Genomic DNA, 25,885 nt, shown 5'->3' with positions numbered 1-25,885 from the left:
AGTGGATTTTCTGAATTTGTGCATTGCACCTTTTTTTTCCTTTGGTCTACTTCAATTCTGCTTTGCTCATCAGCACCTTCTCCGATTAGGGCAGTCCTGTGCCAGTGTCTCCCATGTTCCAAGTCAGTTCCAAAGTTCTTAGTGTCAGAGGCCAGATTTGAACTCAGGAAGATGAGTCTTCCTGATTCCAAGCCCAGAGCTCTGTCCGTTGCACCACCTAGCTGCCCACCTTCTCCTTTACCTCCCCTTTTTATGTGTTGTTAGAATGTAAGCTCCTGGAGGACAGGGATTATCCTTTCAGCTTGTATTTATATTCCCAGTGCTTAGCACAATGCCCAGCACCTCATAAGTACTTAATAAATGCTTGTTATTTGTTGACTTCAAGTGGAAACAAATACCAAGAAGTCTAGTGGCTTGCCCAGGCTCACATGGCTAGTAGCCATTTAGAGCGAGATCTGAAGTCGGGTCTTCCTGGTTCCATGTTCGATGTGTGATCCATCATACCTGTTGTGGTCAACTGGTATCAAACTCAGATAGAGATGGACCCCCGTGAGCTTCATGTTGACTTAAAAAACTATGACTTAATATTATTTGTCTTGTATTTTTGTCTATTTTGTTAAACATTTCTCAATTATATTTTGCCTTGGTTTTCATCATACTCCAGAGTTTTATGGACTTGCAGGTTGAAATCCCTTTGTACTGCTTTGCTTCCTCCTTTGAGAGACTTAACTGTGGGGCTGGCCTGATCAGCGCGCTAATATATCCTCATTCTGCTCTCTTCCCCATCTTCAATCTCTTCTGATGTCTTTGTTTCATCCCTGCTTCCTACAGACGTGTAAAGGTCTTCTCCCATTGTTTTTTTTTTTAATGAATTGATATTTTTATTCTGAACCTAACAAACAACAAATAGAATGACATTTGCATTAACATAGTAAAACAGAAAAAGGATCATACACAAGACTGCTGATCTCCATTATGTATATTTCTTTTATTTTTTTCCTTTTTTTTTTTTTTTGGTGAGGCAATTGGGGTTAAGTGACTTGCCCAGGGTCACGCAGCTAGTAAGTATTATGTGTCAGAGGACGAATTTGAACTCAGGTCCTCCTGACTCCAGGGCTGGTGCTCTATGCACTGCACCACCTAGCTGTTCCCTCCATTATGTACAGCTTGGGGCTCCCCCAACCTTTGCCTTCTTCCATCCCCTCAGGTTACCATCCTATGACTGTTCACCTTTTTTCAGTCCATCCCCTAGAGTACTCTCATACACTTGTTACTTCCAACATTTTCTTCTCTCTCTACTCATTCATCACCCCTTACAATTAAGCTTCCAACCTCACCTCTTGACAGAAACTATTCTCACCAGGTTACCAATAGTATCTTGACTGCCAAGTCCAATGGCCTTTTTTCCAGTTCCTTCTTACTTAATCTCTCTACAACTTTTGATGCTGTAATCCAGCCCCTCCTGGATTCTTTCTCCTTCCAGGGTTTCAAATCTTTCTTGGCCTCAGTCTCCCTCCTGGCCTCCTGTCTGACCAGTCCCTCTTAGTCTCTTACTGGTTCATCTGTCTTCCACCCACTAACTGAACAGGTCTCAATTTCCCAGGTCTCAATTCTGGACCCTCTTCTTTCTTCTCCTTCGATTTTCTCTCTTGTTCATGTGTCTAGTTTCCATAGATCTAAGCAGACAAAGCAGATATCTGTGCATCCAGATATAAAATATATATATATATGGGTGTATGTGTATGTGTGTGTGTATATACACTTAGAGCTGAAAAGGTCATATATATGCGTATGTGTGTATTGTCAAACAAGCAATCACAGTGTCTTGAGACTTATGTGAAAACCAGGTTTATTAAAAAAGAAACGAACATGCATATGGAACCCAAAGAGTTCACAATCCCTATAGAAGTTTGCATATTTATGACAGCAGAAACAAAGGAGGGAGGAGATATCAGGAAGAGATGTCATGGGAAGGGGAAAGGTAGGTGAAGGTGACCCCCCTTCTGAAAGGGAGGAGCAAGGCAGTGGCAAAAGCTGCATTCTTTTCCCTCCAGAGCTGCTAGACTGTGAAGACAGGGTGGTCTGTTTGTCTGCAGGGTCCCAGCTGAACAAGCAAATTTTCCAGCCTGGCACAGAGGGGCTGTCACCTGTCTTTAACTCCCAACGACACACGTGGAATCCTGTTTGGGATGCAAACAACAAATTATGCCAGCTGTGGGGGTGTGGTTGCTTCATCCCTGACACATTCAGGGCCACCTGCATTCTCTGTCTGGAAAATATGGCAGCTCAAAAAGACTTAACTGTATGTTTGTATGTATATATGTAGATAGATAATCATGTACATAGCAGCTTGGTGGTTCAGTGGATAGAGGGCAGATAGCCTGGAGTCACAAAGACCTGAGTTCAAATAAGGCCTCCAGCGCTATAGTAGGTGCTATATAAATTCTAGCTGTTATTATTTCTTATATCTAGGCTTAATCCTTCTCAGGAATACCATCAAACTGCTTGCATCTCTAATACTCCCTTCAGCCTGTCCAGAATGGAATTCATCTTCTTTTCTCCCCGTGCCCACCTACACCTCCCAACCCCCCACTCAGCTCAGACTTACCTTTCATTCATACTTTCCTATTTCTCTTCAGGTCACCCATCCATCTTTCTTGTTCTAGTGTGCCTGGTTCTAGTGTCCCTGGATTCTTCTGTGACTTTTCCCTCTGTCTTCCCACAGCCAGTTCAATTAAAAATGTTAATTCTGGAGCAGCTAGGTGGCACAGTGGATAGAGTTCTGGCCTTGGAGTCAGGAGGACCTGAGTTCAAATCCAGCCTCAGCCACTTGACACTTACTAGCTGTGTGACTCTGGGCAAATCACTTAACCCCAATTGCCTAGCCAAAAAAAAAGCAAAAAAAAAAAAGTGTTAATTCTACCTCCTTAGTGACTCTTGAGTCTGTCACCCCTGCCCTTTCATTTCAATATGGCGGCCTTTCCTATACTTGAAAATACCTATTATTCCCCACCCTTGCCTTCAGTTTTCTCTTCTCCAGGTGAAACATCCCCAGTTCCTTTAATTGTCTTTGCAGGGCAGATGAACCAGATGCCCTTTACCCCTCCCTATGACCCTCAGGGTCATAGATTTAGAACTGGAAGGGACTTTGGAGGTCATCTCCTACCACCTTCTTGTTTTACAGAGAAGGAAACTAAGGCCCGGGGTGAGATAAGAGATTTACCCAAAGTCACATAAATAGTAAGAAGCAGAATCAAGTTGTCAGTCCAGGTCTCCTGACTATTAGCATGTTTCTCCATGTTTTCTTAAGTCTAGATATCTGTAGCATTTGCTGATTTCCAAGGTGTAAATGCTCACACCGAAAATTTAATGATATGACTTTGTTTGACCTTGACTTTCTTAAGCCATTTAGCCTTTCTGGGCCTCAATTTTTCTCATCTGTGAAACAGAGACATTAAGCTCAGTGCTAATTTAGGTCCCTTGCAGTTCTAAAATCATGATCCTATAATCCTCTGATTAGGAAAAGAGGATTTAAATCCACAGGCTTTAGTTATGGGGGAGAGGAATACCTAAATAAAATCAAATTTTAATGTTGCCTTCAGAACTCCCATGATTTTGTCAGTGTAGGTATACCCTCCACCAGCACAGATTACAACCCCACTGTGACTTAGTAGAATGGTTTTCAAGAGTTGAACTGGCCAGAAAATTCATCATTCTGCACCCAGCCTGGGATGAATGGCTCTGTGCAGGCCCTCAGGTGGTACATATGACCTACAGTCACCTGGCCTGGATTAGAAACCTTTCCATCCTGGCAGCCACTCTGCTGATAGAGCCCTTAGGAGGCCGGAGTCAGTGCCATACCACTATGAGGCTTTTTAGAGTGAGATTTGAAATCTATTCGAGGAATTAACTATTGAAGGAATCTTCATGTAAGACAAAGAAACTTCCTGCAAAACAGTCCTCTCATCTCCCATAAATATGGATTGGCTTAAAATGAGGTTTGCTTTGCAACCCACAAGGAAGGCTCTGTGGCCAAGGGTCCTTAGCCTGGGATCTGATCGTGGTTTTTCGTTTGGTTTGTTTTTTAAATAATATTTTTATTTATTTCATTAAATATTTTCCAATTACATTTCAAAAAATTTTTAACATTCTTTTTTTTTTGGAGGCAGTTTTTATTTCTTTAAAATAGTATTTTTTTTCCCACAATTACAAATCAAGAAAACTTTTAACATTCATTTTTAAAAATTTTCAGTTCCAAATTCCCTCCCTCCAGCCCCTTCCCCACCCATTGAGAAGGCAAGCAATATGATGTTGATTATATATGTAAAGTGTGTACTTGTTTTTTTAAATAATTTTAGTAATTGTACTTCAATATAATTTGTTTCCTATGTAACTGGTTATACATTTAAAAACATCTGGGCATCATGGCCACAGGCCTGTAATTCCTGATACAAGGGAGACTGAGGCCAGTGGCTCTCTTGAGCTCAGGAGTTCTAAGATGCAGTGGTCTGGCCCAGTTGGGCATTCCACTAAGTTCAACATTAATTTGTTGAACCGCCAGAAGTAGGAGGCTACCAGATTGGCTAAGGAGGGTCAAAGTGGTACAGGTGGGAAACAGAGTGGGTCTAAGCTCTAATGACAATCAGTGTGGGATGAGGGCAGTGACTCTCTTTTAAACCTAGCAGAGTTTTGAAAGACCTAATCTTTTAAAAAAACAAAACAAAACATTATTCTGAGAAAAGATCAGTAGGCTTCACCAGATTGCCAAAGGGTTCTGTGACACAAAGTTAAGAATCCCCTGATCTATGGTGAATGTAGGTTGGTGTACCTGATTTTTGAGGTGGTTTCATTGCAGGCTTTCCCCCTGCTGACTTTTAACCACTGACTCACCTCCTCTGTTTGGTTTCTTATTGGGAAGCATTAGACAGAATATAAACTCATTGAGGGCAGACAGCTTCATTCTTGTCTACATATCCTCAGCCTGGCACGTAGTAGACATTTAAATGCTTATTGATGGACAGACATTTGACCCTCTGCCAGTATTCTGGTCCTCCAAATCTCAAGCTGCTCTATCCACAGGGTCTCTCGGGGGCCCTTTCCCCACTCACTGTCCCTGCCCTGACTTCCTCCTTCTTCCCAGAATCTTTGCTGCCTGCCTTCTGTAGCTGTCATGATGAGCCATCAGCAAATGATACTGGCCAATTGCTGCCATATAGTTTGTATTAGCCTTCATACCCCTTAGGTCCAGAAAGGGAATGTGTATAAAGAGGTTTCACAATTTGAAGACATGTGAATTTTTAGTAAACATTTTGTTACCTTTGTTTTAGGGTGGGGGTGGTGTTAGGTCTGGCTTATGGCATACGGAGAAAAACTAAGGCACGCTGAATAAGTTGACATTGGGGCTTGGCTATGTGCTCTTTAATCCAGTGACACTGGCCTTCTGGCTGTTCCATGAACAAGACAATCCATCTCTCAGCTCCAGGCGTTGTCTCCAGCAGTCCACCATGCCTAAAATGTTCCTCCTCCTCCCTCCTCTCTCCCTCCTCCCTCTTCCTTCCTCCCTCCCTCCTCCCTTGCTTCCTTTGTGTGCCAACTAAAATCTTGCCTTTTACTGGAAGCCTTCCCCAAACCCTATAAAGTCTAGTGTCTTCCCTCTCAGTTATTTCCTCTTTACCCTGTATGTAGCTTGCTTTGTATGTATTTGTTTGCATGTTGTCTCCCCCATTGGACTGTAAGCTCCTTGAGGGCAGGGCCTGCCTTTTGCCTCTTAATCAATCCCCAGCATTTAGCATAGTGCCTTGGGCACAGGGTTGCTGTTGTTCAGTCATGTCCAACTCTTTGTGACCCTATATGTGATTTTCTTGGCAAAGATACTGCAGTGGTTTGCTGTTTCCTTCTCCAATGGATTAAGGCACACAGAGGTTAGGTGATTGCTCAGGGTCACACAGCTAGTGAGTGTCTGAGGTCAGATTTGAACTCGAGTCTTCTTGGCTCCAGGCCCGGCACTCTATCCACTGAGCCACCTAGCTGCTTCCTGGCACACATAGCCACATAATAAATGTTGATTGATTGATTGATTGACTGATTCCTATGCTTATGATGGTGTGCTATCCCACTGCACAGTCACACATTTGGAGTGGGAAGGGGGCTTTGCAGATCATCTAGTCCAAACTTTTTCATTTTAAAGATGAGGAAAGAGAGGCCCAGAGAGGTTAAGCAGCTTGCCTAACTAAGGTCACACCAGCAGCTAAGAGGCATAGCGCACAGAGCACTGGACCTGCAGTCAGCAATACCTGAGTTCAAATCCTACCTCAGACCCTTATTAGCTGTGTGACTATAGACAAACTCGTGTAGCCTCTGTCTGCCTCAGTTTCCTTATCTGTAAAATGGAAATAATAATAACAGCACCTCCCTCCCAAGGTTGTTGTGAGGATCAAATTTGTGGAGAGCTTTGCAAATCTGTATAAATGCTAGCTAAGGAACTGAGCTTGGATTGGAATTGAGGGCCTCCAGTTCCAAACGCAGTGTTCTTTCTACCCTACCACACTCCCTTTCATACTTTCAATTAACTGACTGCCTCCCTCCTGCCTATCTTTCTCCCCCTGCCCCCCTACCCTGAAAAAAATCTATATTTGTCTTCTTCTGTTTGGGAAGGATGGAATGACTTGGGGAGCTTGTTTCTCCACCAGGGCGTTGTACTATGTGTCTTGCTTCCCCCCATAACACAATGCAATCCTCTCTTCACTTTTATTTTTCTCATGTACTCTAAGATGTAACCCACGATCCCTCCCGCCTGGGATGTACCATCTCCTTCACAAAGGCTCTTTGTCAGAGAAGACACAGAGTTCTCTGATCTCCCTGCATCATATGTACTGTATTAAACCACTCGAGAAGCAAGATTACCCTCTGCTTGCCCCTCCGTGTACCACTTGGCATCCCCCTACCCTCCCAGATGTCACCCCATCGGGAAGGCTTGGTGCCCCCACGGAGAGCTGTTGCCTTCCCAGGGATGGGAGATAATGACTTTCTTCCAGAGCGTTTTGTTTTGTTTTGTTTTAGTTTAATTATCATGGAAATACCTCCCTGGGTATCTGTGGAGCCATTCTCTGGGGAACTTGAAGTGCCGCTCCCACAAACAGCCTCTCATTCGCTTGTGCTCACCCAGGCTGGGGAGGTAGGCTTGAGGGCCAGGGACGGGCAGTGGATTTGTCAAGGAGCCAGCTGAGGCTATGCGGTTTAATAGATGGCCTAAGATGAAGATGAAAACCCGTCCCTTCTCCCCTCTTCTCTACCTGTTCCCCATCATTGGCACAATTCTAGGAATCTTCCTTGCTTTCGATTGAGTACTCCTCCCCTCAAGTTATTAGTGCCCCCAGCCCTAACTTACAGTTAATCTAGCTGAGCCCCAGAGGTACCAAAGTAACCTCCTTGTGGGGCAGGGACTGTGTCATTGTGCCCCAGCAAGAGCACAGGTGTCTAGCTGGTTTAGCGAGTGTTTAATAAATGCTTGTCAAGTCTGTTGACAGTGTGACCTCAACCTCTCGCCATGATGAACACCCAGAAGTAAAGGGATTGAAGAATTCAGGGTCCTGAAAATTTAGGAATGCTATAGAAAGAAGGAAAGGAAGGAAAGAGGGATAGAGGGGGGAAGAATGGGAAGGAGGGAGGGAGGGAGGGGAAAAGGAAGGTTGGTTCAGATACTTAGCAAAAATTGTATGTGCTTTACATATTTTTTTTTAATTATCTGTGTATGTGTTGTTTTATCCCAATAGAATGTAAGCTCCTTGAGGGCAGGCACTCTTCTGGGTTTTTTTGTCTTTGTATTCCCCCGTGCCAGATCTGCCAGATCCATAGCAGGTGCTTGTTGAATTAAATTTCTCTGGTTCAACCTCACTGGGAAGAAGCCTGGCATAATGGAAAGAATGCTGGATTTAAGGGGCAGCCAGGTGGCACAGTGGATAGAGCGCTGGCCCTGGATTCAAGTGGACCTGAGTTCAAATCCGGCTTCAGACACATAACACTTACTACCTGTGTGACCTTGGGCAAGTCACTTAACCCCATTGCCTAGACAAATATCTATATCTATATCTATCTATCTATCTGTCTATCTATCTATATATATATATATACATACACACATATATGTAAAAGAATGCTGGATTTAGAGTTATAGTACCTTGGTTCAGATCCCAACAGTGCCACTACACCTGATTGACGCTGGACAAATCACTTAACTTCTCTTGGCCTCAGTTTCCTCATCTGTGAAGTGAGGACCGGAAAGATGATCTTGGAGCTCCGTTCTAATTCTAAACCTGCTTTTGTTGTTTCTGCAATGAAGATAGATGCTGCCGGTTCTGGAGAGAGAATCTATAGAAATTCCCCCACCCAGCCCTGTGTAGTTCTGAGCATGTCCCAAGGGCAATAAGTGTGTATGTGTTAACTCCTCTGGATTTTAAAATTTGTGCTGTTGGGGCAGCTAGGTGGCGCAGCGGATAGAGTACCAGCCCTGAAATCAGGAGGACCTGAGTTCAAATCCAGCCTCAGACCAAACACTTGACACTTACTAGCTGTGTGACCCTGGGCAAGTCACTTAACACCAATTGCCTAAAAATTAAAAAAAATCTCTGCTGTCACATGTGGTTAGGTGAAGGGCCAGGGCTTTGTCAAAGTTGACCCTCTCCACTGATCTCCATCTCTTTCTGTCTCTCTCCAGGTTGTCACGACCGGGCAGTCCTGCTCTACGAGTATGTAGGGAAGAGAATTGTGGATCTGCAGCACACAGAAGTCCCTGATGCCTATCGAGGGAGGGGAATAGCCAAACACTTAGCTAAGGTACCGTCAACTCTGCCTTCCAGACTACCTTGGGGAGTGATACTGGCAAGGTCATCTTTTTTGGAGGGGAGAATTTGGACGTGGCTCAGGAGAGGGGACAATACGATAGAATCCCAGGATGTTGGCGATTAGGTGAACCACCGAAATCATCTCCCTTGGTTTTACAGATGAGGAAACTGAGCCCCCTTGAGAGAAAGTCATTTGTCCAGGCTAGCAAGTGGCAGAGCAGGGATTCAAATTCTGATTTTTTTTTTTATTCTAAGCCCAGAGCTCTTGGTAATCTGACTTTTTTTTTCCATGCTAGATTTCACCTCGCTTACAAGTTTTCTTTGTTATTCAGAACGTACTTCTCTTTTTTTTTTCTGGCCCAAGTGTACTTTTAATTCCTATTTTTAAAAATAGTAACTAAAATTATATATTTTGTTTTCAAAAAAAAGGAGGTAGAGGATAAGTAATTCAACAAAACCAACCAACACATAACTTGAGTCTGATTGTGTTTGTCTGTATACATAGAGGTATATCTATCCATCTATCTATATGTACTATTCCACACCCTTAGTCTCCCACCTCTCCAAAAAAGAAAGGAAGATACATTTTTCTCATATCTTTTCCAGGATCAAGCTTCTTAGGGCATAAAACAGTGATTTTTTTTTTAATTCATCCTTTTGTATTTCATGAAGGTTAATGTTCAGACTGAAATGGCCACTTTCAAAATCCTCCATCAGAAATAATTGATGACCGTGGGCAGTAATTTTATGCTACTGCTGGGTGGGTGGTTTAGAATAACTATAATAGTTTCTATGTGGTTTCTTCTATTTCCTTTTCAGACTAGGTTGGGAAGTCCTATAGGTAAGGGTCAAGGTGGAAAAGAGGTTTTAAGTAGATTGTAAGCTCTTAGAGGTGAAGGATGATTTTATTTTTTACTTTGTATTCCCAGCACATAGTGCAGTGCCCAGCCCAAGAGTAGAGGCTTCATAAATGCTTATTGGTTGGTTGGTTGCTTGATTGATTGTCTGTTGCCATTCAGACCTCAGCCTGTGGCCAAGGTGAAGTGTTATGGGCAGTTGAGCAGTTTAGGATCCTAAAGCTTGAGTGATCCCACCCCTAAAAGTACTTAAGAGAAAAACAAAATAAAATCTAATTTTTAAAAAAGTCTTTGCAACAAATGTCAGAGCCCCAGAGCATTTGCCATACTTGTGTTGAAGTACTGAGAGGCACCGAAGTTACTAGTCCCCAGAACCATCCTGAAGTTGTGAGGGATGGATTGCCTTAACTAGTCTTAGAACCAAATGTCATGACCTGAAGGGTTTATTTTCATTTTCATTTTTTGGAGGCCCAGGGTCACACAGCTAGTGAGGCTGGATTTGAACTCGGGTCCTCCTGACTCCAGGGTCAGTGTTCTATCCCCTGTGCCACCTAGCTGCCCCTTGAAGGATTTAGATGGGAAAATCAGTCTGAGGCAACCCAGCTCTTTAGGACTTAGGGTTCACGTAGATGATGGGCTTTCTTTGACAGGTTATGGGTGACAAAAGATGAAGCCAGAACCTTGCCCCAAAGCCCCCTCTGATTCAGGCAGCAGAGCTGTGGATGTCAAATAGCTCTGCCTGCAGGCCTTTGCATGAAGAGCAAACCAGTTAACAAAGGCAGTGGCCCAAACTGACCTGTCCAGGATAGAGCCACCCTGCCCACCTTGAGAGCATCAGTACTCCATTCTGGGAGAAGCATTTGGCACATACAGAGAAGGAGAACTTTCCACAGTGACTAGCTGGTCTGCTGCCATCTGTGTCCAAAACAAAACTTGAGTCCTGCTTTGGAAACCCAAGCTCCATGACAAATTAGAGGGAAATCAGTCTTAGAGGCATAACTTTGAGAGTGGATAACATGGAGGTTAGCCCTAACTCCATTTAGGGTAGGTGAAATGTGGTGGTGGTGGTAACCAGATCCTGGCTGGTATGTTCCTTTCTGTCTGTGAGTTGCTAAGAAGGGATAAGAATGTATGAAACATTTGACTTCTCTTCCCCAGATCCTTCTGCTTTCTCTACTGTTTCTTATCTGCCATTAGGTGAGATATTTGCAAATCATTCAACTTTATTTCTTGAGTGACTCTTCCCCTCACCTGCCCCCCCCACCATCTTTTTTCTCTTTAAATAATTTTTCTATTCTCCCTTTTCTCTCTCAAGATAGAAGGGAATAGGAGCAGCTAGGTGGCACGGTGGATAGAGTTCTGGCCTTGGAGTCAAGAGGACTAGAGTTCAAATCCAGCCTCAGACACATAACACTCACTAGCTGTGTGACTCTGGGCAAGTCACTTAACCACAATTGCCTCACCCAGAAAAAAAAAAAACCAACCAAGATAGAGAATAAATGGATGGATGGATGCATGAAAATTCATTTATTAAACATTTACTCTGCACTAAGCAGTCAGTCAAGAAACATTTGCAAAATCCTGGTGATACAGATTTAAAAAAAAATGGTTCCTGTCTCAAAGAACTACTTTTTTTTCCTTTGTCATTGTATTTTATTATTTATTTTTTAATAATTTATTTTGAGTTATCAGCAATCACTTCCATAAGCTTTTGAGTTTTAAATTTTTCTCCCCCTTCCTCCCCAAGACGGCATGCAATCTGATAGAGGCTGTACATATACATTCCTATTAAACATATTTTCACATTAGTCATGTTGTAAAGAAGAATTAGAACCAATAGGAGGAACCACAAGAAAGAGAAAACAAAACAGAAGGAAAAAAAGAGAGCGAATAGTATGCTTTAATCTGCATTCAAACTCTATAGTTCTTTCTTTGGATGTGTGTAGCATTTTCCATCATGAGACTTTTAGAGATGTCTTAGATCCTTGCATTGCTGAGAAGAGCTAAGCCTATCGAAGTGAGTCATCACACAATGTGGCTGTTAATGCGTACAACATTCTCCTGGTTCTGCTCACTTCACTCAGCATCAGTCCATACAAATCTTTCTAGGTTTTTCTCGAAGTCTGCCTGCTCATCATTTCTTATAGCACAATAGTATTCCATTACATTCATATACCACAACTTGTTCAGCCATTCCCCAATTGATGGGCATCCCCTCCATTTCCAATTCTTGGCCACCACAAAAAGAGCTGCTATAAATATTTTTGTACATGTGAGTCCTTTTCCCATTTTTATGATCTCTTTGGGATATAGCCCTAGAAGTGTTATTGCTGGGTCAAGGGGTATACACAGTTTTAGAGCCCTTTGGGCATAGGAACTTACATTCTAATAGGAAGAGAAAACACCCATGGGAAAGTGGGTATCCAGGGAGGGTCACCTTTGGAAAGTTACTAGGGGCGGAGTTGGGGTGTGGGGTCACAGGGGAGTAGATTGGCACATTCCTTACAGGAACAATGGTAGAATTCATTTGACCATGGCAGGAAGAAGGTTGTTTGAAGACAAAGTGTTTAGTGAGATTGTCAAAGATAGCTGGGGATCAGAGAGCAAAATGAAGTATATTTGGAGCCTGCTTGAAAGAGTGGACCACAGAAGGCAGTCATCATTGAGGAGGTTTCAGAGATGAAAAACTGAAAACTTTCAGGGCATGGTCCCAGATCTGAAGTGGCCATGCAGTTGGAGATACTGCTGAGAAGATGACCAGGGAGGGGTATGGATATCCTCTCTCTAAATGTCAGTGAAATGAACAATGAACGAAGCATCAACTCTGCTTTATGGGGTAAGGAGTCAGAGTTTTCTGTTTCAGATATCAAACGCAGAGACTGAATTGCAGGTGGGCGGGGGTGAGAAGGACCAGGCATTGACTTGGGTGACACATGCCCCTCTGAATATATGTATGAGCTAAGTCTGACCTCATCCCAGCAACTACCAGAGGCCTTGTGTGTAATCTTATCTTCATGGGGCTGTTTGTCATTGTTCTCCACCAAATGCCTGAGACATGGTGTGAATGGAGAGGACGCTGGATTTGAAGTCATGAGACCTGGGTTCAAAATCTGACTCCATCACAAACTGAATTGTGTGACTGTGAATAAGTCACCTAATTGAGCCTCATTAAACTTTAAAAGCGCAAGAGAGTGCAAACTTTAAAGCGCAAGAGAGATGTTGACTCTTATTAAAAAGGAGATAATCCACCTCACTGGAGTGCTTTGAAGAAAGTGCTTTCAACCAAAAAGTGCTAACTATGTGCTTGGGGTGTGCTTAGCATAGTGCCTGGCACATAGTAGGTGTTTGATACATGTTTATTGACTGACTGACTGACTGGTGGTATTACTGTCACCCCTTTCTTTCAATCTCCTCCCGGTGGGAACGGCCCCTCAGATCTGGGTTGATTTGCTTCGTTACTGTAACTGTGCTGGAAGACATCACAGGTTTAGCCCTTTAAGTCCTGCCTTGAGAGGAGACCGACACATACACCTGATGGCTCTTCTCTCTCTAGAGGAAGAGGTTTCAACTTTTCTTTAGCTTATAAAGAATTTTTACTGAAGCCTTCAAGGTGAGTTGCTCCTTGGAGAGGCATGGTGGCCAGAGTCGGGAAGACCTGGGTTCAAGTCCTGACTTGGATACTTAGGCAAATCACTTAACCGCTTTTGGCCTCAGTTTCTTCATAGGTGGGATAATAATACCTGTAGCACATGGAGTAGTTGTGGAACTCAAATTTGAATGCAGAATGTGTCATTATTATTGCCGAGTTTGAATCCAGCCTCTCTCTGTCCCTACCAGTGCTGTCTTGGTAAAAATCACTGCACCTGTTTGGGTCTCAGTTTCCTCATTTGTAAAATGAAGGGAATGGACTAGATGACCTCTATGGTCCCTTCCAGCTCTCCATGTCCAGGGGGTCAAAAGTCTCAGTGCAGTGTTAAACCATTAAAGCTTAAAACTGCACTAATAATAATAATTGCTAACACTTATACGATACTGTGCACCACCCACTTTTAAAAATATTATCTCACAAAAAAAAAAAAAAAACCAAGTGGGGGCAGCTGGGTGGCATAGTAGATAGAGCACCAGCCTGGATTCAGGAGGACCCAAGTTCAGATTTGGCCTCAGACACATAACGCTCACTAGCTGTGTGACCCTGGGCAAGTCACTTAACCCCATTGCCTAACAAAACAAAACAAAAAAATATTATCTCAGTTGACCCTGACAACCCTGCCAGGTAGGTGCTATTATTATCTGCATTTTACAGTTGAAGAAACTGAGGCAGGCAGAGGTTAAGTGACCTGCCCAAGGTCACACAGGTAGTGGGAGGTCTGTCAGTGTCTGTCTGTCTTGGTGTCTGAGTCCGGATTTGAACTCAGATCATCCTGACTCCAGGTCCCAAACTCAATCTACTGCATGTACCACCCAGCTGCCCCAACCAGCCCCTTAGCTGCACTAAGACTTTTGGGACATGCTGTATTATAACAATAATAGCATTTATATAGTGCTTTAAGGTGTGCAGAGCACTTATACAAGCATTACTTCATCTGTTCCTCACAGCAAACCTAAGAAGTAGGTGCTGTTATTATTGCCATTTTACAGATGAGAAAACTGAGGCCAACAGAAGTAAAGTGACTTGCCCAGAGCTACACAACTAGTGGGAGGCTGTCTTTTGCTTCTTTTGGTATCCCAAGCATTTAGCACAGTGCCTGGCACGTAGGCGCTTGATAAATGTTGATTGATTGATTGATTGATTGATTGATTGAAGCCAGATTGGAACTCGGAGTAGAAACAGGAAGTAAGCCAGCTTGGCACGAAAACAGAGTTTGTGATGAGGAGTACAGTAATGTGTAAGAAGCTTGGAAGATAGGTTGGAGCCTGATTTGGAAAGGCTTTAAACGTCAGAGGATTGGATTGGATTGGATCATACGGGAATGAGGGAGCCAGGGAGGCTTTCCTGGCCAAGGAGACCTGTACTCAGGGCTGTCCTTTGGGGATGACAGTCAGGCATCTGGGTGGAGCACGGATTGGACCGGGAAGAGACTGGGGGCAGGAAGCCAGTCTGGGCTGCCCCCAGTGCCTGGAATGCCCTTCCTGCCTCCTCACCTCCTCTTTTGAACCCCCACTTCCTTCAGAGTTCCATCCTAGTGCCAACCCTTCCTGCTCATGGCCTTTTGGGATCACCCCCAATTGCTGGTGCATCCCCCAGGTTACTTTGTATTTACTAATCCACATTTACGTTTTTTTTCTTCTAATAGAATGTAAACTCCTTGAGGCAGGAACTATTTCTTTTCTTTTTTTCTTGTCTCTGTATTCCCAATGCTTGACAAAGCTGGCAGTTTATCCTTGAATGAATGAATGAATGAATGATTAAATAAATAATTACTTCTTTGTTGATAAGCTAGAGTTGCACTTAAGTGATTCACCTTGGACCTAGGAAACTGGGCAGTGGAAGGGATTTAAATTCTGTGATTGGGGACTAAGGACCCAGCTCTCCTTTGCCCTACGGTGTTTTTTTCTTCCTAGCTTTTAATTGCCTTCTCCAGCAACTAATAGTTATAATATCTGAGATTTGGATTGTATTCCAAGGCCGGCACTCCCATTTTGCTTGTGAAGAAACTGAGGCTTTAAACGAGGTGAAGTGGCCTGCTGATGGCCCCACAACTGTTTATTGAACAAACAAACAGCTGAATGTCCCATAGTCACCTCACAAGGTTAGGGACTCCTGACTCCCAGAGAGGGCAGATAGAGGATTTGCCTATTTCTCTCCTGCCTCAATCTGCCATTAGTTGGAATGAGCCTGTGATTCTGGTGGGAAAGCCTCCAAGAACTTTAGTTGCAGTGAGCTGTGGAAATGCAAAGATCTGCAGTCTGTTGTTCAGTCGTTTCAGCCCTGTCTAACTCTTCATGACCCCTTTTGGGGTTTTCTTGGCAAAGATACACTAGAATAAGTTGCCATTTCCTTCTCCAGATCCTGTTACTGATGAGGAAACTGAGGCAAACAGGGTTAAGTGACTTGCCCAAGGTCACACAGCTAAGGGCCTGAGGCTGGATTTGAACTCTGGTCCTCTTGATTGAAGGGCTCGCACTCTATTCCCTGTGCCACCTAGCTACTCCCTCTTTTCTCTGCCCTCCCCGTTTTCTCCACTGAGCCATTGCCTCAGGGGGCCTTGGCATCGTATCCGGCAATGTTCTTAAAACATAGGAACCTGCAAAACCATCTTCTTTACCATTCCCAACCTCTTTTCCGTTTCTGCCGCCATTCCCCATTCTCTGGCCCCTTTTCAGGTTCCTGGGGCACATTTATTCAATGACTTCACACTCGGGGCATTAAGTGGGGAGTGACTAACTGGGCTATAGCTAGGAAAGAGCAACCTTTAGCCACAGCATCTCTGAGCCTTGTAGCTAGGCTGCTGCTGAAACAGGGCTTCTTTTCTGCCCCACATCTCCTTCTCCCGGCCGGTGCACAGTGTCAGAATTTCCCCCTGGTTGGCTGGACTTGTCCTCTCCCCTTCTGAGAGGGACTTATGAGGACCCTACCAGCCATGAGGAGGAGACTCCTTGTGGTGACTTTTCATCTGGCTCATAGAGAACTTGGTGTTCTTTGCATTTATAGACTATTAAAAGGCTTTTTTTTTACAAAGGAATGGCAAGTGTTGAAACCATCACACCGCAGTGAAGTCAATCCACAGCCCTGAAATAAAACTATTAGCAGACTCTTCATGACCCCATTTGTGATTTTCTTGGCAAAGATACACTGTGAGTAAGTTGCCATTTCTTTCTCCAGCTCGTGTTATAGATGAGGAAACTGAGGCAGACAGGGTTAAGTGACTTGCCCAAGGTCACACAGCTAAGTAAGTGCCTCTGAGGCTAGATTTGAACTCTGGTCCTCTTTTTTTTCTTTTTAAAATTATTTTTATTTCTTTCATTAAATATTTCACTATATTTTCATCATAAATATTTCATTAAATATTAGCAGAACCATGTCGGACCATCATCTGGAAAGGAATTGGGCCAAGGGATGCCAGCTACCCTGAACCGTCTCTGGCTACTCTGGAGACATTGATCTGGGAGGTAGGGAGTGTTCTTGATTGGAAAAATAGCATGGAGATGTGCAATGAATGCCCCGCACATTGAAGTTTTTGGGTGGGTAGTTGGTAGCATCCTAAAAGCCAATACTGACCGATCCAACGCTCCAGGAAAAGCTCCTGCTGGGAATCTCTCAGCCAATGGAATCTTCGGCAGTGCAGGTTCTTCCTGGGACCGGCAGGACTGCTGTCCAGTTTTATTGGGCGACCTTCTGTAATTACGTTTAAGTGACAATCTCACAGTGAGTGCTTTCCTTCCTCTCCAGTGTGAGTAGTCCCTTCAACGGTGATAACGGTGTAATACTTCATCTACATTTCACAACCAGTTCTCAACATACCTTTCTTGCCTGTTTCATATTATTCTTCCTGCAGAACTATGTTTGTTGTTAAGTCATTTTAGTCGTGTCCCACTTTTGTGGCCCCATTTGGGGTTTTCTTAGCAAAGATAGTGGAGTGGTTTGTCTTTTTCTTCTCCAGATCATGTTGCAGATGAGGAAACTGAGGCAAACAAGGTTCACTGACTTGTCCAGGGTCATACAGCTAGTCAGTGTCTGAGACCAGATTTGAACTCAGGAGGTTGAGTCTTCCTGACTTCGGGCCTAACACTCTTCTGTCACTCCACCTAGCTGCCTGAATTCTATGGTCTGGCCAAAACGGCTTTCTTACTGTTACTCATACAAGATCCTCCAATCTTCTAACTCCAGACCATTGCACTAATTGTCCCAAATGTCTGGAATGTACCTGCTATTCATATCCATCTCTTAAAATCTTTAATTTCCTTCACTCTCAGTGGGAGCACTCCTTCCCCCTGAATCGTCTGATACATGTTCTCCTAAGTATACTTTCTCTGGTTTCTTTTTTTTTTTCCCATTGATTTGGATAGATGGGTTCCTTTGCATTTGTGGTGATGATGACGATGATAATTTCCTTCAAGACTTAGCTCAAGTACCACCTTCTACACAAGTCCTTTCCTGAGTTTCTCCTCTCGCCTCCCCCAGCTGCTACAGCCATTACCACAAAATCACCTGTATCCATTTTTAAATTTGTACATACATACACGCACACACATACGTGTTGTCTCTCCTGATAAGAGTGTTTGCTCCTTGAAAGGCAGAGATTTTGTCTTTGTATCCCTTAAGCCTGACACATAGTGGACGCTTGGCAAAAGCAAGATTAATTGATTGATAAGTATCAAGCTGCCAGCCCCTAGAAAGGGGAGAGCAGGAACAGGAAGCTGGTGAACCAAAACCCTGGGAGAAGGGAGAAGGAAGAAGTGTCACTCTCTGTAATTAAATTTCTATTGCCTTTGTCTGGAGCTACTAAAGGAAATTCCACTGAAGTGAGTTTGGGAAAAAAAAAACCAAGTAATTGAAAAGAAAATGGACTCCTTACACAGATCCTCTCCCCAAACCCCCAGTGACATAGGAGAGCTAGCATGGCTGCTATAAAGACACTTCCTTTAATGTTCGAGACAATGACTCCAGTGTATATGTAATTAATTTCTCCAAAGACTCAAAATGTTGACAGGGTAGTATAGTGAATTTGGAGGCAACGGAGTCAGGTCCTGGACTCTGCCACTTATAAGCTAGGTAACTCCTGTATGTCATTTCATCTATCTAGGCCTCAGTTTCCTTATCTGTAAATGAGAGGATTGGATTTAGATGATTAGTAAAAATAGCCTTGCAACTCTAAATCTCTTGACTTAGAAATGAAACTTGCTAAAAGAAACCAGCATCTCCACAAGGCATGGTCCAGGGAGGTGGCTTTGGAGGTCAAGGTGGTATTGGTCAGTCAGTCAATCAACAAGCATTTATTAAGTGCTGTCTGTATGCCAGGGAGTAGGCTAAGTGCTGTGGATACAAAGAAAGGCAAAATATACACATATACTACATGCACACAAGATACATATACACAATAGATATACATACATGCACGTATATATGCATATATACACACATACATGCCAGCATGCATATTGCACATATATGTATATAGTGTGAAGGGGACTGGGCAAGGCCTCTTGCGGAATGTGGAAGCTGAGCTCAGTCTTGAGCCAAGCCAGGAGACAGAGTGCTTGCATCCCTTGAGAAGAAAGGTGGCCACACGTGATAATGAAGATGAAGATTGGTCCATTTGTCTGGATGAAATGGAAACATGGAGTGTGATGCTCAGTTCTCTTCTAAAGCACGGGCGGTGAAGCAAAAAGATGGAATGAAATAACCAGTATCAGATGGACGACCTGAGTTCAGATCCGCCCTCAGACGTTTGACACTAACTGTGTGACCCTGGGCAAGTCACTTAACCTCATTGCCTAGCAAAAAGCAAAATACAAAAAAAAAAAAAAAAAAAGCAGGAGGGGGATGAAGAATGGTACTTGTGAAGGGGTGTTGAGGCCAGTGGACAAAGAAGCTGGACATAAGTAGGGTGGAGTGTGGCTGATGTCCTTCCTAAAATGGTGATGCTGAGGAGGTAGTCACCAGTGAGGAAAGAAGAGTCTCAGGGTGGCAGTGAGGTGGAAGAAGAAAAAGAGGAGGATTCTGGAGAGAGTCCAGAGCAAAGGGGAGGGGCCCTTTTGGAAGGAGGGGTGGATTTACTGACGTTGGGAGATAGCATACCTCAGATCCTCCCCTATAGCCTGGGTCCTTCCAAAGGATGAGAGGGTCTCAATGACGGGAAATCAGGGTGTAATGCAAAGAAGAATCAAAGTAAAAAAAACCCATGTTTGACCTACTACTTCACAACAGTAGTTCTGCCCTGAATGATTTGGTCCTTCCCACTTTGTGTGATGCTTGGAGACCTGGGGTCAGTGTGGGAAAGTGGGGTTAAGTGTAGGGAAAGAGGTTCAAAATATCTCTGAGACAACTATAGCGGCAGCTAGGTGGCGCAGTGGATAGGGCACCAACCCTGAAGTCGGGAGGACCTGAGTTCAAATCCGACCTCAGACCAAACACTTGACACTTACTAGCTGTGTGACCCTGGGCAAGTCACTTAACTCCAATTGCCTAAAAAACAGACAGACAACTGTAGGCAACTACTGAGCTTGAGGCAGGCTTACAGAGTAGAGTAGGAAGCAGTTCCGCTTGCCCTACTCTCTCCACCATTGTATAGAGTACTAGCCTGAAGGATAAAATGAGTGAATGAGCCAAGTATTTTGCCAGCCTTAAAGTGCTATGTGAAATGCCAGCAATCATCATAATTAATATTTTTACCCATTATTAATCATATTAAATATATTCAATAAAATAGTGCTTAATTATTAATATTTTGGGATGCTGATGACGTATCTTCCATTTTGTTTTGTTTTTCTCTCCCCTCGGATTCCAAGGCCGCCCTGGACTTTGTAGTGGAGGAGGATCTGAAAGCCCACCTGACCTGCTGGTACATTCAGAAGTATGTCAAGGAAAACCCATTGCCCCAGTACCTGGAACGTTTGCAGCCTTAATCCCAGCCCCGACAGAGCCTGGGTGGCTCTTTTCTTCAGCTCCCTCTCTCTTTCTTTGTCTCACCAGCACACTCTGTTCCTGACTGTTCAATGCGGCCTTTGCTTCCGTATGGTCTCAGGAAACACCTTCCCCACCAGGGAACAGACTCAGAATTATTTTTCTAAGGACGCTTGAACACCTCATAGGGAAGCTGCTCTGGGGACCAGCTGTGGCCGCCGTAGGGTTCTCTCCCATGTCCCTCCTTTGTACCCCTCTCGTCTCTCTGCCACGTCCTCATGAGAGGCTGTGGAAACTAGGGAGAGGTAGTGTTCCTGTTTGAATCTTATTATCTCCTTGTCCTACCCAGGGAGGTACCTGGAGAAAGGATTTGGGGCAGTTCTTTGGTCTGGTTTGGGTTTTTTTCCCCCTCCCATCCTTCATCGCCTCCTGGGCTTTACTTAAGGGACCATCATTCCCTCCCTTTTTAGGTCTGCAAGCAAAATGTTTGTCAACCACTGGATTTTTACCAGAGCAAGGGAGGACAGTTTAGCCCTCCTCGACCTACCTTCCCTTTGTTGTTGCTAAGGGAAACAGGGCAGAAGATGGGAAAGGCAGGGTCAAAGGGGGAGAGACAGTGCTCTTCCTTCCCATCCCTCAGGAATAAAGACCACCAGTTGTCAAGGGGATACACCAGGAGCGGATTCATCAGAGCAGGTTCTAGCCCGCATCTTGTTCGAGTGAAAGGAGACATGGCTATCTTACTGGCTTACACCAATGAGCCACAGGAATTAGGTGCACACCTGCCTCCCTGCCTGCAGTAAGCAGAGACCCTGGGCTGCACCTTTTACTGCTGTGGTTTGATGAGCTCAAGCCCGACATGGATGAGATTGAGGAGGGTGGTGAAGGGGGTACGAGGAGAAGAGGAAGGGAATTTATCTGTGGCCATCTTTAAAGCCAACCTGGCCCTCTAGGAGTAATGCACTTCTCCCAGTGTTTTTTGAGTTTTTTTCCTCCTGGGAGAGAGTCTCGGGGCAGGAAGTTAACTTGACTATGTCTTCAGATGGAAGAACAATTCTTGATCCACTCTCTTCCACATTTATTTGAATCCCCATCTTTTTTTTTCCCCCTCTCCCTTTGAATATGGTGGCTTAAATCTAGGAGCAATAAGCATCACTGGTGATTGGAGGGTCCCTCTCCATTGGCCTTGGTGTGCCAAATCCCAGATGCCACCCTCATGCCCCCACTCCCTTTACACTTCCCTTCTCTAGCCATCTCAGAGACCAAAGGTGGGTTAAGCACAAGATGCTCGGGGCCTATTTGATTAAAAAAAGAAAGAAAAAAAAGATTGTGTCAGCTAAAGTTTAAGACTCTGTACTGAATTGTCAAACAAACACATGCACATAAGTGTGCGCCTACCCTGTATAAGGAGATTGGGTAAATGTTTCAGAGGAGCATCACTTGTATAGCCAAGGGTCCTACTATGGCTGCCGTGGGATTCTCTGGATGGAGACAATTTCTGTTCGGTGTGGTTGATCTTGGTGCCAGACTTTAGCTCCTTTTTGTACACCTTTCTTCCAGCCAGTCCTAAAATATGCCATGCTCCCAACTCTTTCCCCTATTAAATGTGCAGCTGCTGAGCAGTTGACATCTAGCTGTTTGCTGCAGCCTCACCCAAGCCACCCTGCAGCAGACTGTTGGTATCACCCAACCTGGGACTAAGCAACCACTTCTTGCTGAGAGACCAACCTTAGCATCTCTGTGACCTCTGCCTTCCACAGATCATTATCTTGCCTGCTTGAAAGATGGGCTTTGGGACAGGACATCATGCTGATGACTTGGCGGTAGTTGAGTGGAGATGGGAGAAGGGAACAGTGTCAGAGTCTTGGCATCCCAACCCCCATACTGGAATCTTATTCCCAAAGGACATTTCCTTTGTGTTGGGAGACATCAAAAATTTGTGTTAATGGATAGAGCTGTGTTTCTGTCTGTCTGTCCCTCCACAGCCCGGTGGGTTCTTCATTTAACAGTATTTCCTATCTGAAAGGAATAGCCAACTCATTCCATTCCCCGTCCCTGGTCACCAGTAGCACTCACAGAGATCAAATCTTCTCATTTTAAACTCTTCTGCCTCCTCTCGCACGTCTTTCATTCACTGGCTCAGTATTATATCTTTGCCTTTCTCCTAGTCTTTGGCAGAAGAGGCATCTGTCTTAGAAGAAACACTGACACAGATGGGGTGGGGGAATGGTGCTTACCTGTGAGAGATCCTCACTCCCTGCAGCATCCTCTGGGGACCTATTCATGAGTGTCTCCCTGAGGAAGGCTCTTGAAGGCTGCAAGCCCTAGCTAAGTGACTTATTTTTCCTCGTGATAACTGAGATCAGACTCTTGACTCCCCAAGATTAAGGGGATGATGGGCCTGAATTCCTCTGTGGGACTGGATGAGAAGCTCACCAGTACTAAATGCTATCAAATTGAGACTCCGTGTGGGCGTTGCATCCACTAGTGTGCAAGGAAAGCAGCCTGATGTCGAGTGGGCCACGGCTGGCCTCGGTGTATGTATGTATTAGTGGTTGGTGGGAGCTTTATTGCCCTAATCCAGAGTGCTAGGAAGTGGGGGAGGGGAGAAGGGGCCACAGAGAGGGTGCCTGGTGGTTTTTGTTTTAACAAGTCTCTCACCTTCGCTGTGCTGGACTTAGGTCAGAAGAGTTGGTGCCGAGGTGGGGGTGGAGGGAATGCACAGACTGGGCCTCGGGTTTCACTGTTAGTGCTTCCTTTGTTTGGGCTCTGTTTAGATTAAAAGACAGGATTGTAGAGTCATATTTTCCATTTGCCGAGGCACTGCTTTCACTAGTCCTGGCATGGGAGGGGCCACCTCACTCTCAACCCTGTGTTCAAAGCCACTCATAGCTGGTCTTCTATACAGAAACCACCCCCTGCCCCCATTCTCCAGGGCCCCTGAAAGGAGACACTGGAACCCTGGGGTTCATCGGTGCTGCGGGACCAGTGATGTAAATTGAGGTTTCCCCAAAGTAGATCTGTCATGCTGCAGCTGGTTGTGATGGACACCTTTGCAGGCCTTGTGGCAAGGTGCCATACTCCTAACTGCTGCCCTGTGTTGTACGCCCTTCTGTGGAAGAGGTCCTTCTAGGACGACATCTCCTCCTTGTCCCCTGCCTTCTAGGAGGTAGCAAGGGATGAGGCCCCAGTGACACCCTATCCCTCTCTTACCCAGTTCTGCCCTCCACATACCTCTGCAGGTCATGACATGGCACTGCCTTTCATGGGACAGACTGGGTACCACCAGTGGGGTGTCCTTCCAGCCAGAAAGTGAGGCCTGTACAGGTTAGAACCAGTCAGGGAAAACAGGAAAGCCCCTGGAATTTTAAGTTGTGTTTAAAAGCTTTGAGTTAATTAGGGAGGAAAGAGAGTAGTGTGGCTAAGGACTGACCAATTGAAAGTGGAGCTGTATGCTGGGATACCTTCCTTTCCCCCCACTATGCAAACACACACTTACACACACAGATTACCCTCATACAGTTTAAAGAAACGGTGCTTTCCAGGCTCAGGGTGGGAGGGAGTGTCAGGGTCAGGACTCTTCATTTCCTCCACTCAAGCAGGCGCCTTGGGGGTTAGCAACCTCAGAGATGTTAAAGCGGCTTAAGTAGGAAGCAGCTTCCCCGGGAATCTCCCTGGCAGTAAGATCTAGAGTGAAATGATGGCCCAGCAGGTACATGCTACCTCCCTCTTCCCTTTTTTCCACAGCTTCCTAGAACATGCACCCTGACCCTCTTCCCCACCCCATCCCCCTCCAAGTTTGTCTTATAATGATGGGCAGCATCGTGAAAACGGTTTTTGTCCTCCCCGTGACAAATCAGAAGGAGAGATGACCATTCACCCATCTCAGGGAGTCAGGAGAATATGGACTAGCATGGAGTATTGGCATATGCTACTTGCAGGGCCTTGCCCTGAGCATCCACTCCCCCTGCAAGTTGGTCAGAAGTCCCAGGACGGATGAGATCAGTTGATATGGCATGATGGAGGGAATGGTAGAAGGTCATGAATCCTTGTATTTAATCCCTGTTCTTTGATAACTTGAATCTAAACTGACAACCCTGTGTGTTAACAGTGACTCTGTGCTTTAAAAATATATATATAAACACAACTTTAAAAAAAACCCAACCCTTAGTACTTGAATAGACATGGAGGCATCTTGTCTCATACCCACGAGGGCTAAATCTTCTTGAGTCACTCTGGTCCCCACCCTGCAGAGTGCTGGAAGGCACCACCAAGGTTTTGTCTTCATAGATGGCTTTTGCCTTGAAACCCTGCTGATGAAGCCTTCAGCTTTCCCACTGCTCAAGTTGTGCACTACCTTCAAGCCCCTGTGGAGTGCGTATTCCTGGCATGGCAGCGGCTGCCTGGCATTGGTATGACTGGTGCCCAAACCTGAGCACTGCCACCTTTCAAGCGGTGGGTTCTTCTCAAATTTAGCTCTTAAGAGTTGCAGCTGATTTTATGAATGTCTGCATGTTAATTATGCTGCTTCAGTCCTACCCTTCTTAATAATCAGGTATGAAGAATTCATAAATTTGATCAGATTTCTGTAACACCAAAGGGAGAGCTGGGGAGCAAAGAAGACTGAACTGTCAAATCACCCCTGAGCCTAGGGTTCGTGTTTTTGTCTCTTCACTTGGAGAGACCTTTCATAGTAACTTCCTTCTGGGGTGTGGCTTTCTTTTCAAACTGGTGTGACTGCCTTGAAGGAGAAAGGTGGGGAGAGAAATGGCTGCCCACATCTGCTTATACTCATCTCTGTGGCTACCGGATCATGTTTATTAAGAGTATTTTCCCAAGGATTATTCTCTCTTCCTCAAATAAACTCATCTCTAATAAATGTGTAACTATAAACCTCCAGTCACTCTGTACTGGCAAAATCCAAATTGAGGTGATAAAACCTCCATAATTTAAATATCTTCTGGGTTTGTCCCCCTTCCTTCCAGCTTCCTACCATGCATTCTAATAAGCAGAGTTAACATTTGACAACTAGCAGGGTTGGGTTTTTTTTATATTTTTTAAAAATTATTTTGGAGGCAGTGAGGTTAAGTGACTTGCCCAGGGTCACACAGCTAGCTAGTAAGTGTCTGAGGCTGGATTTGAACTCAGGTCCTCCTAACTCCAGGGCAGGTGTTCTATCCACTGCACCATCTAGCTGCCTCAACTCACAGGTTTTAATACACTTTGAAGTGCACAATTTTTATATATATATATATTTTTTAATCTACTGGGTTTAAGTGACTTGCCCAGGTTCACACAGCTAGTGTCAGGTGTTTGGTCTGAGGCCAGATTTGAACTCAGGTTCTCCTGACTTCGGGGCCAGTGCTCTATCCACTGTGCCATCTAGCTGCCCCTTCTGAATTCAGATTTTTTTGACTGTAGGCCTACCACACAAGAATTGAAATTAATTTCTCCACGAAAAAAAAAAGGGCAACTAGGTGGGCGCAGTGGATAGAGCACTGGCCCCGAAGTCAGGAGGACCTGAGTTCAAATGCGGCCTCAGACCAAACACTTGACACTTACTAGCCGTGTGACCCTGGGCAAGTCACTTAACCCCAATTGCCTAAAAAATAAATAAATAAAAA

At 44.6% G+C, this 25,885-nt stretch overlaps 1 protein-coding gene across 2 annotated transcripts in view; it reads left to right on the top strand.

The window, feature by feature from the left end:
- NATD1 (N-acetyltransferase domain containing 1) overlaps nt 1–25,368 on the top strand; it is a 60,818-nt gene extending 35,450 nt beyond the window's left edge. Inside the window, exons 2-3 of one of the 2 annotated variants that reach the window (XM_027874843.1) lie at nt 8,714–8,832; nt 20,147–25,368. In XM_027874843.1, the coding sequence (XP_027730644.1) occupies nt 8,714–8,832; nt 20,147–20,263 (236 nt within the window). In that variant the 3' untranslated portion in view covers nt 20,264–25,368. Of the gene's footprint in view, nt 1–8,713; nt 8,833–16,377; nt 16,477–20,146 lie in introns of those variants that run through there. The other variant, XM_027874844.1, reaches the window with a different exon arrangement.
- Nucleotides 25,369–25,885: the final 517 nt, after the last annotated feature.

The sequence above is a fragment of the Vombatus ursinus genome, unplaced genomic scaffold (assembly GCF_900497805.2).
Source record: "Vombatus ursinus unplaced genomic scaffold, bare-nosed wombat genome assembly UNPS02014807.1, whole genome shotgun sequence".
Lineage (NCBI taxonomy): Eukaryota > Metazoa > Chordata > Mammalia > Diprotodontia > Vombatidae > Vombatus > Vombatus ursinus.
The sequence above is the reverse complement of the archived record's forward strand: the minus strand, read 5'-3'. Positions and strand labels throughout refer to the sequence as shown.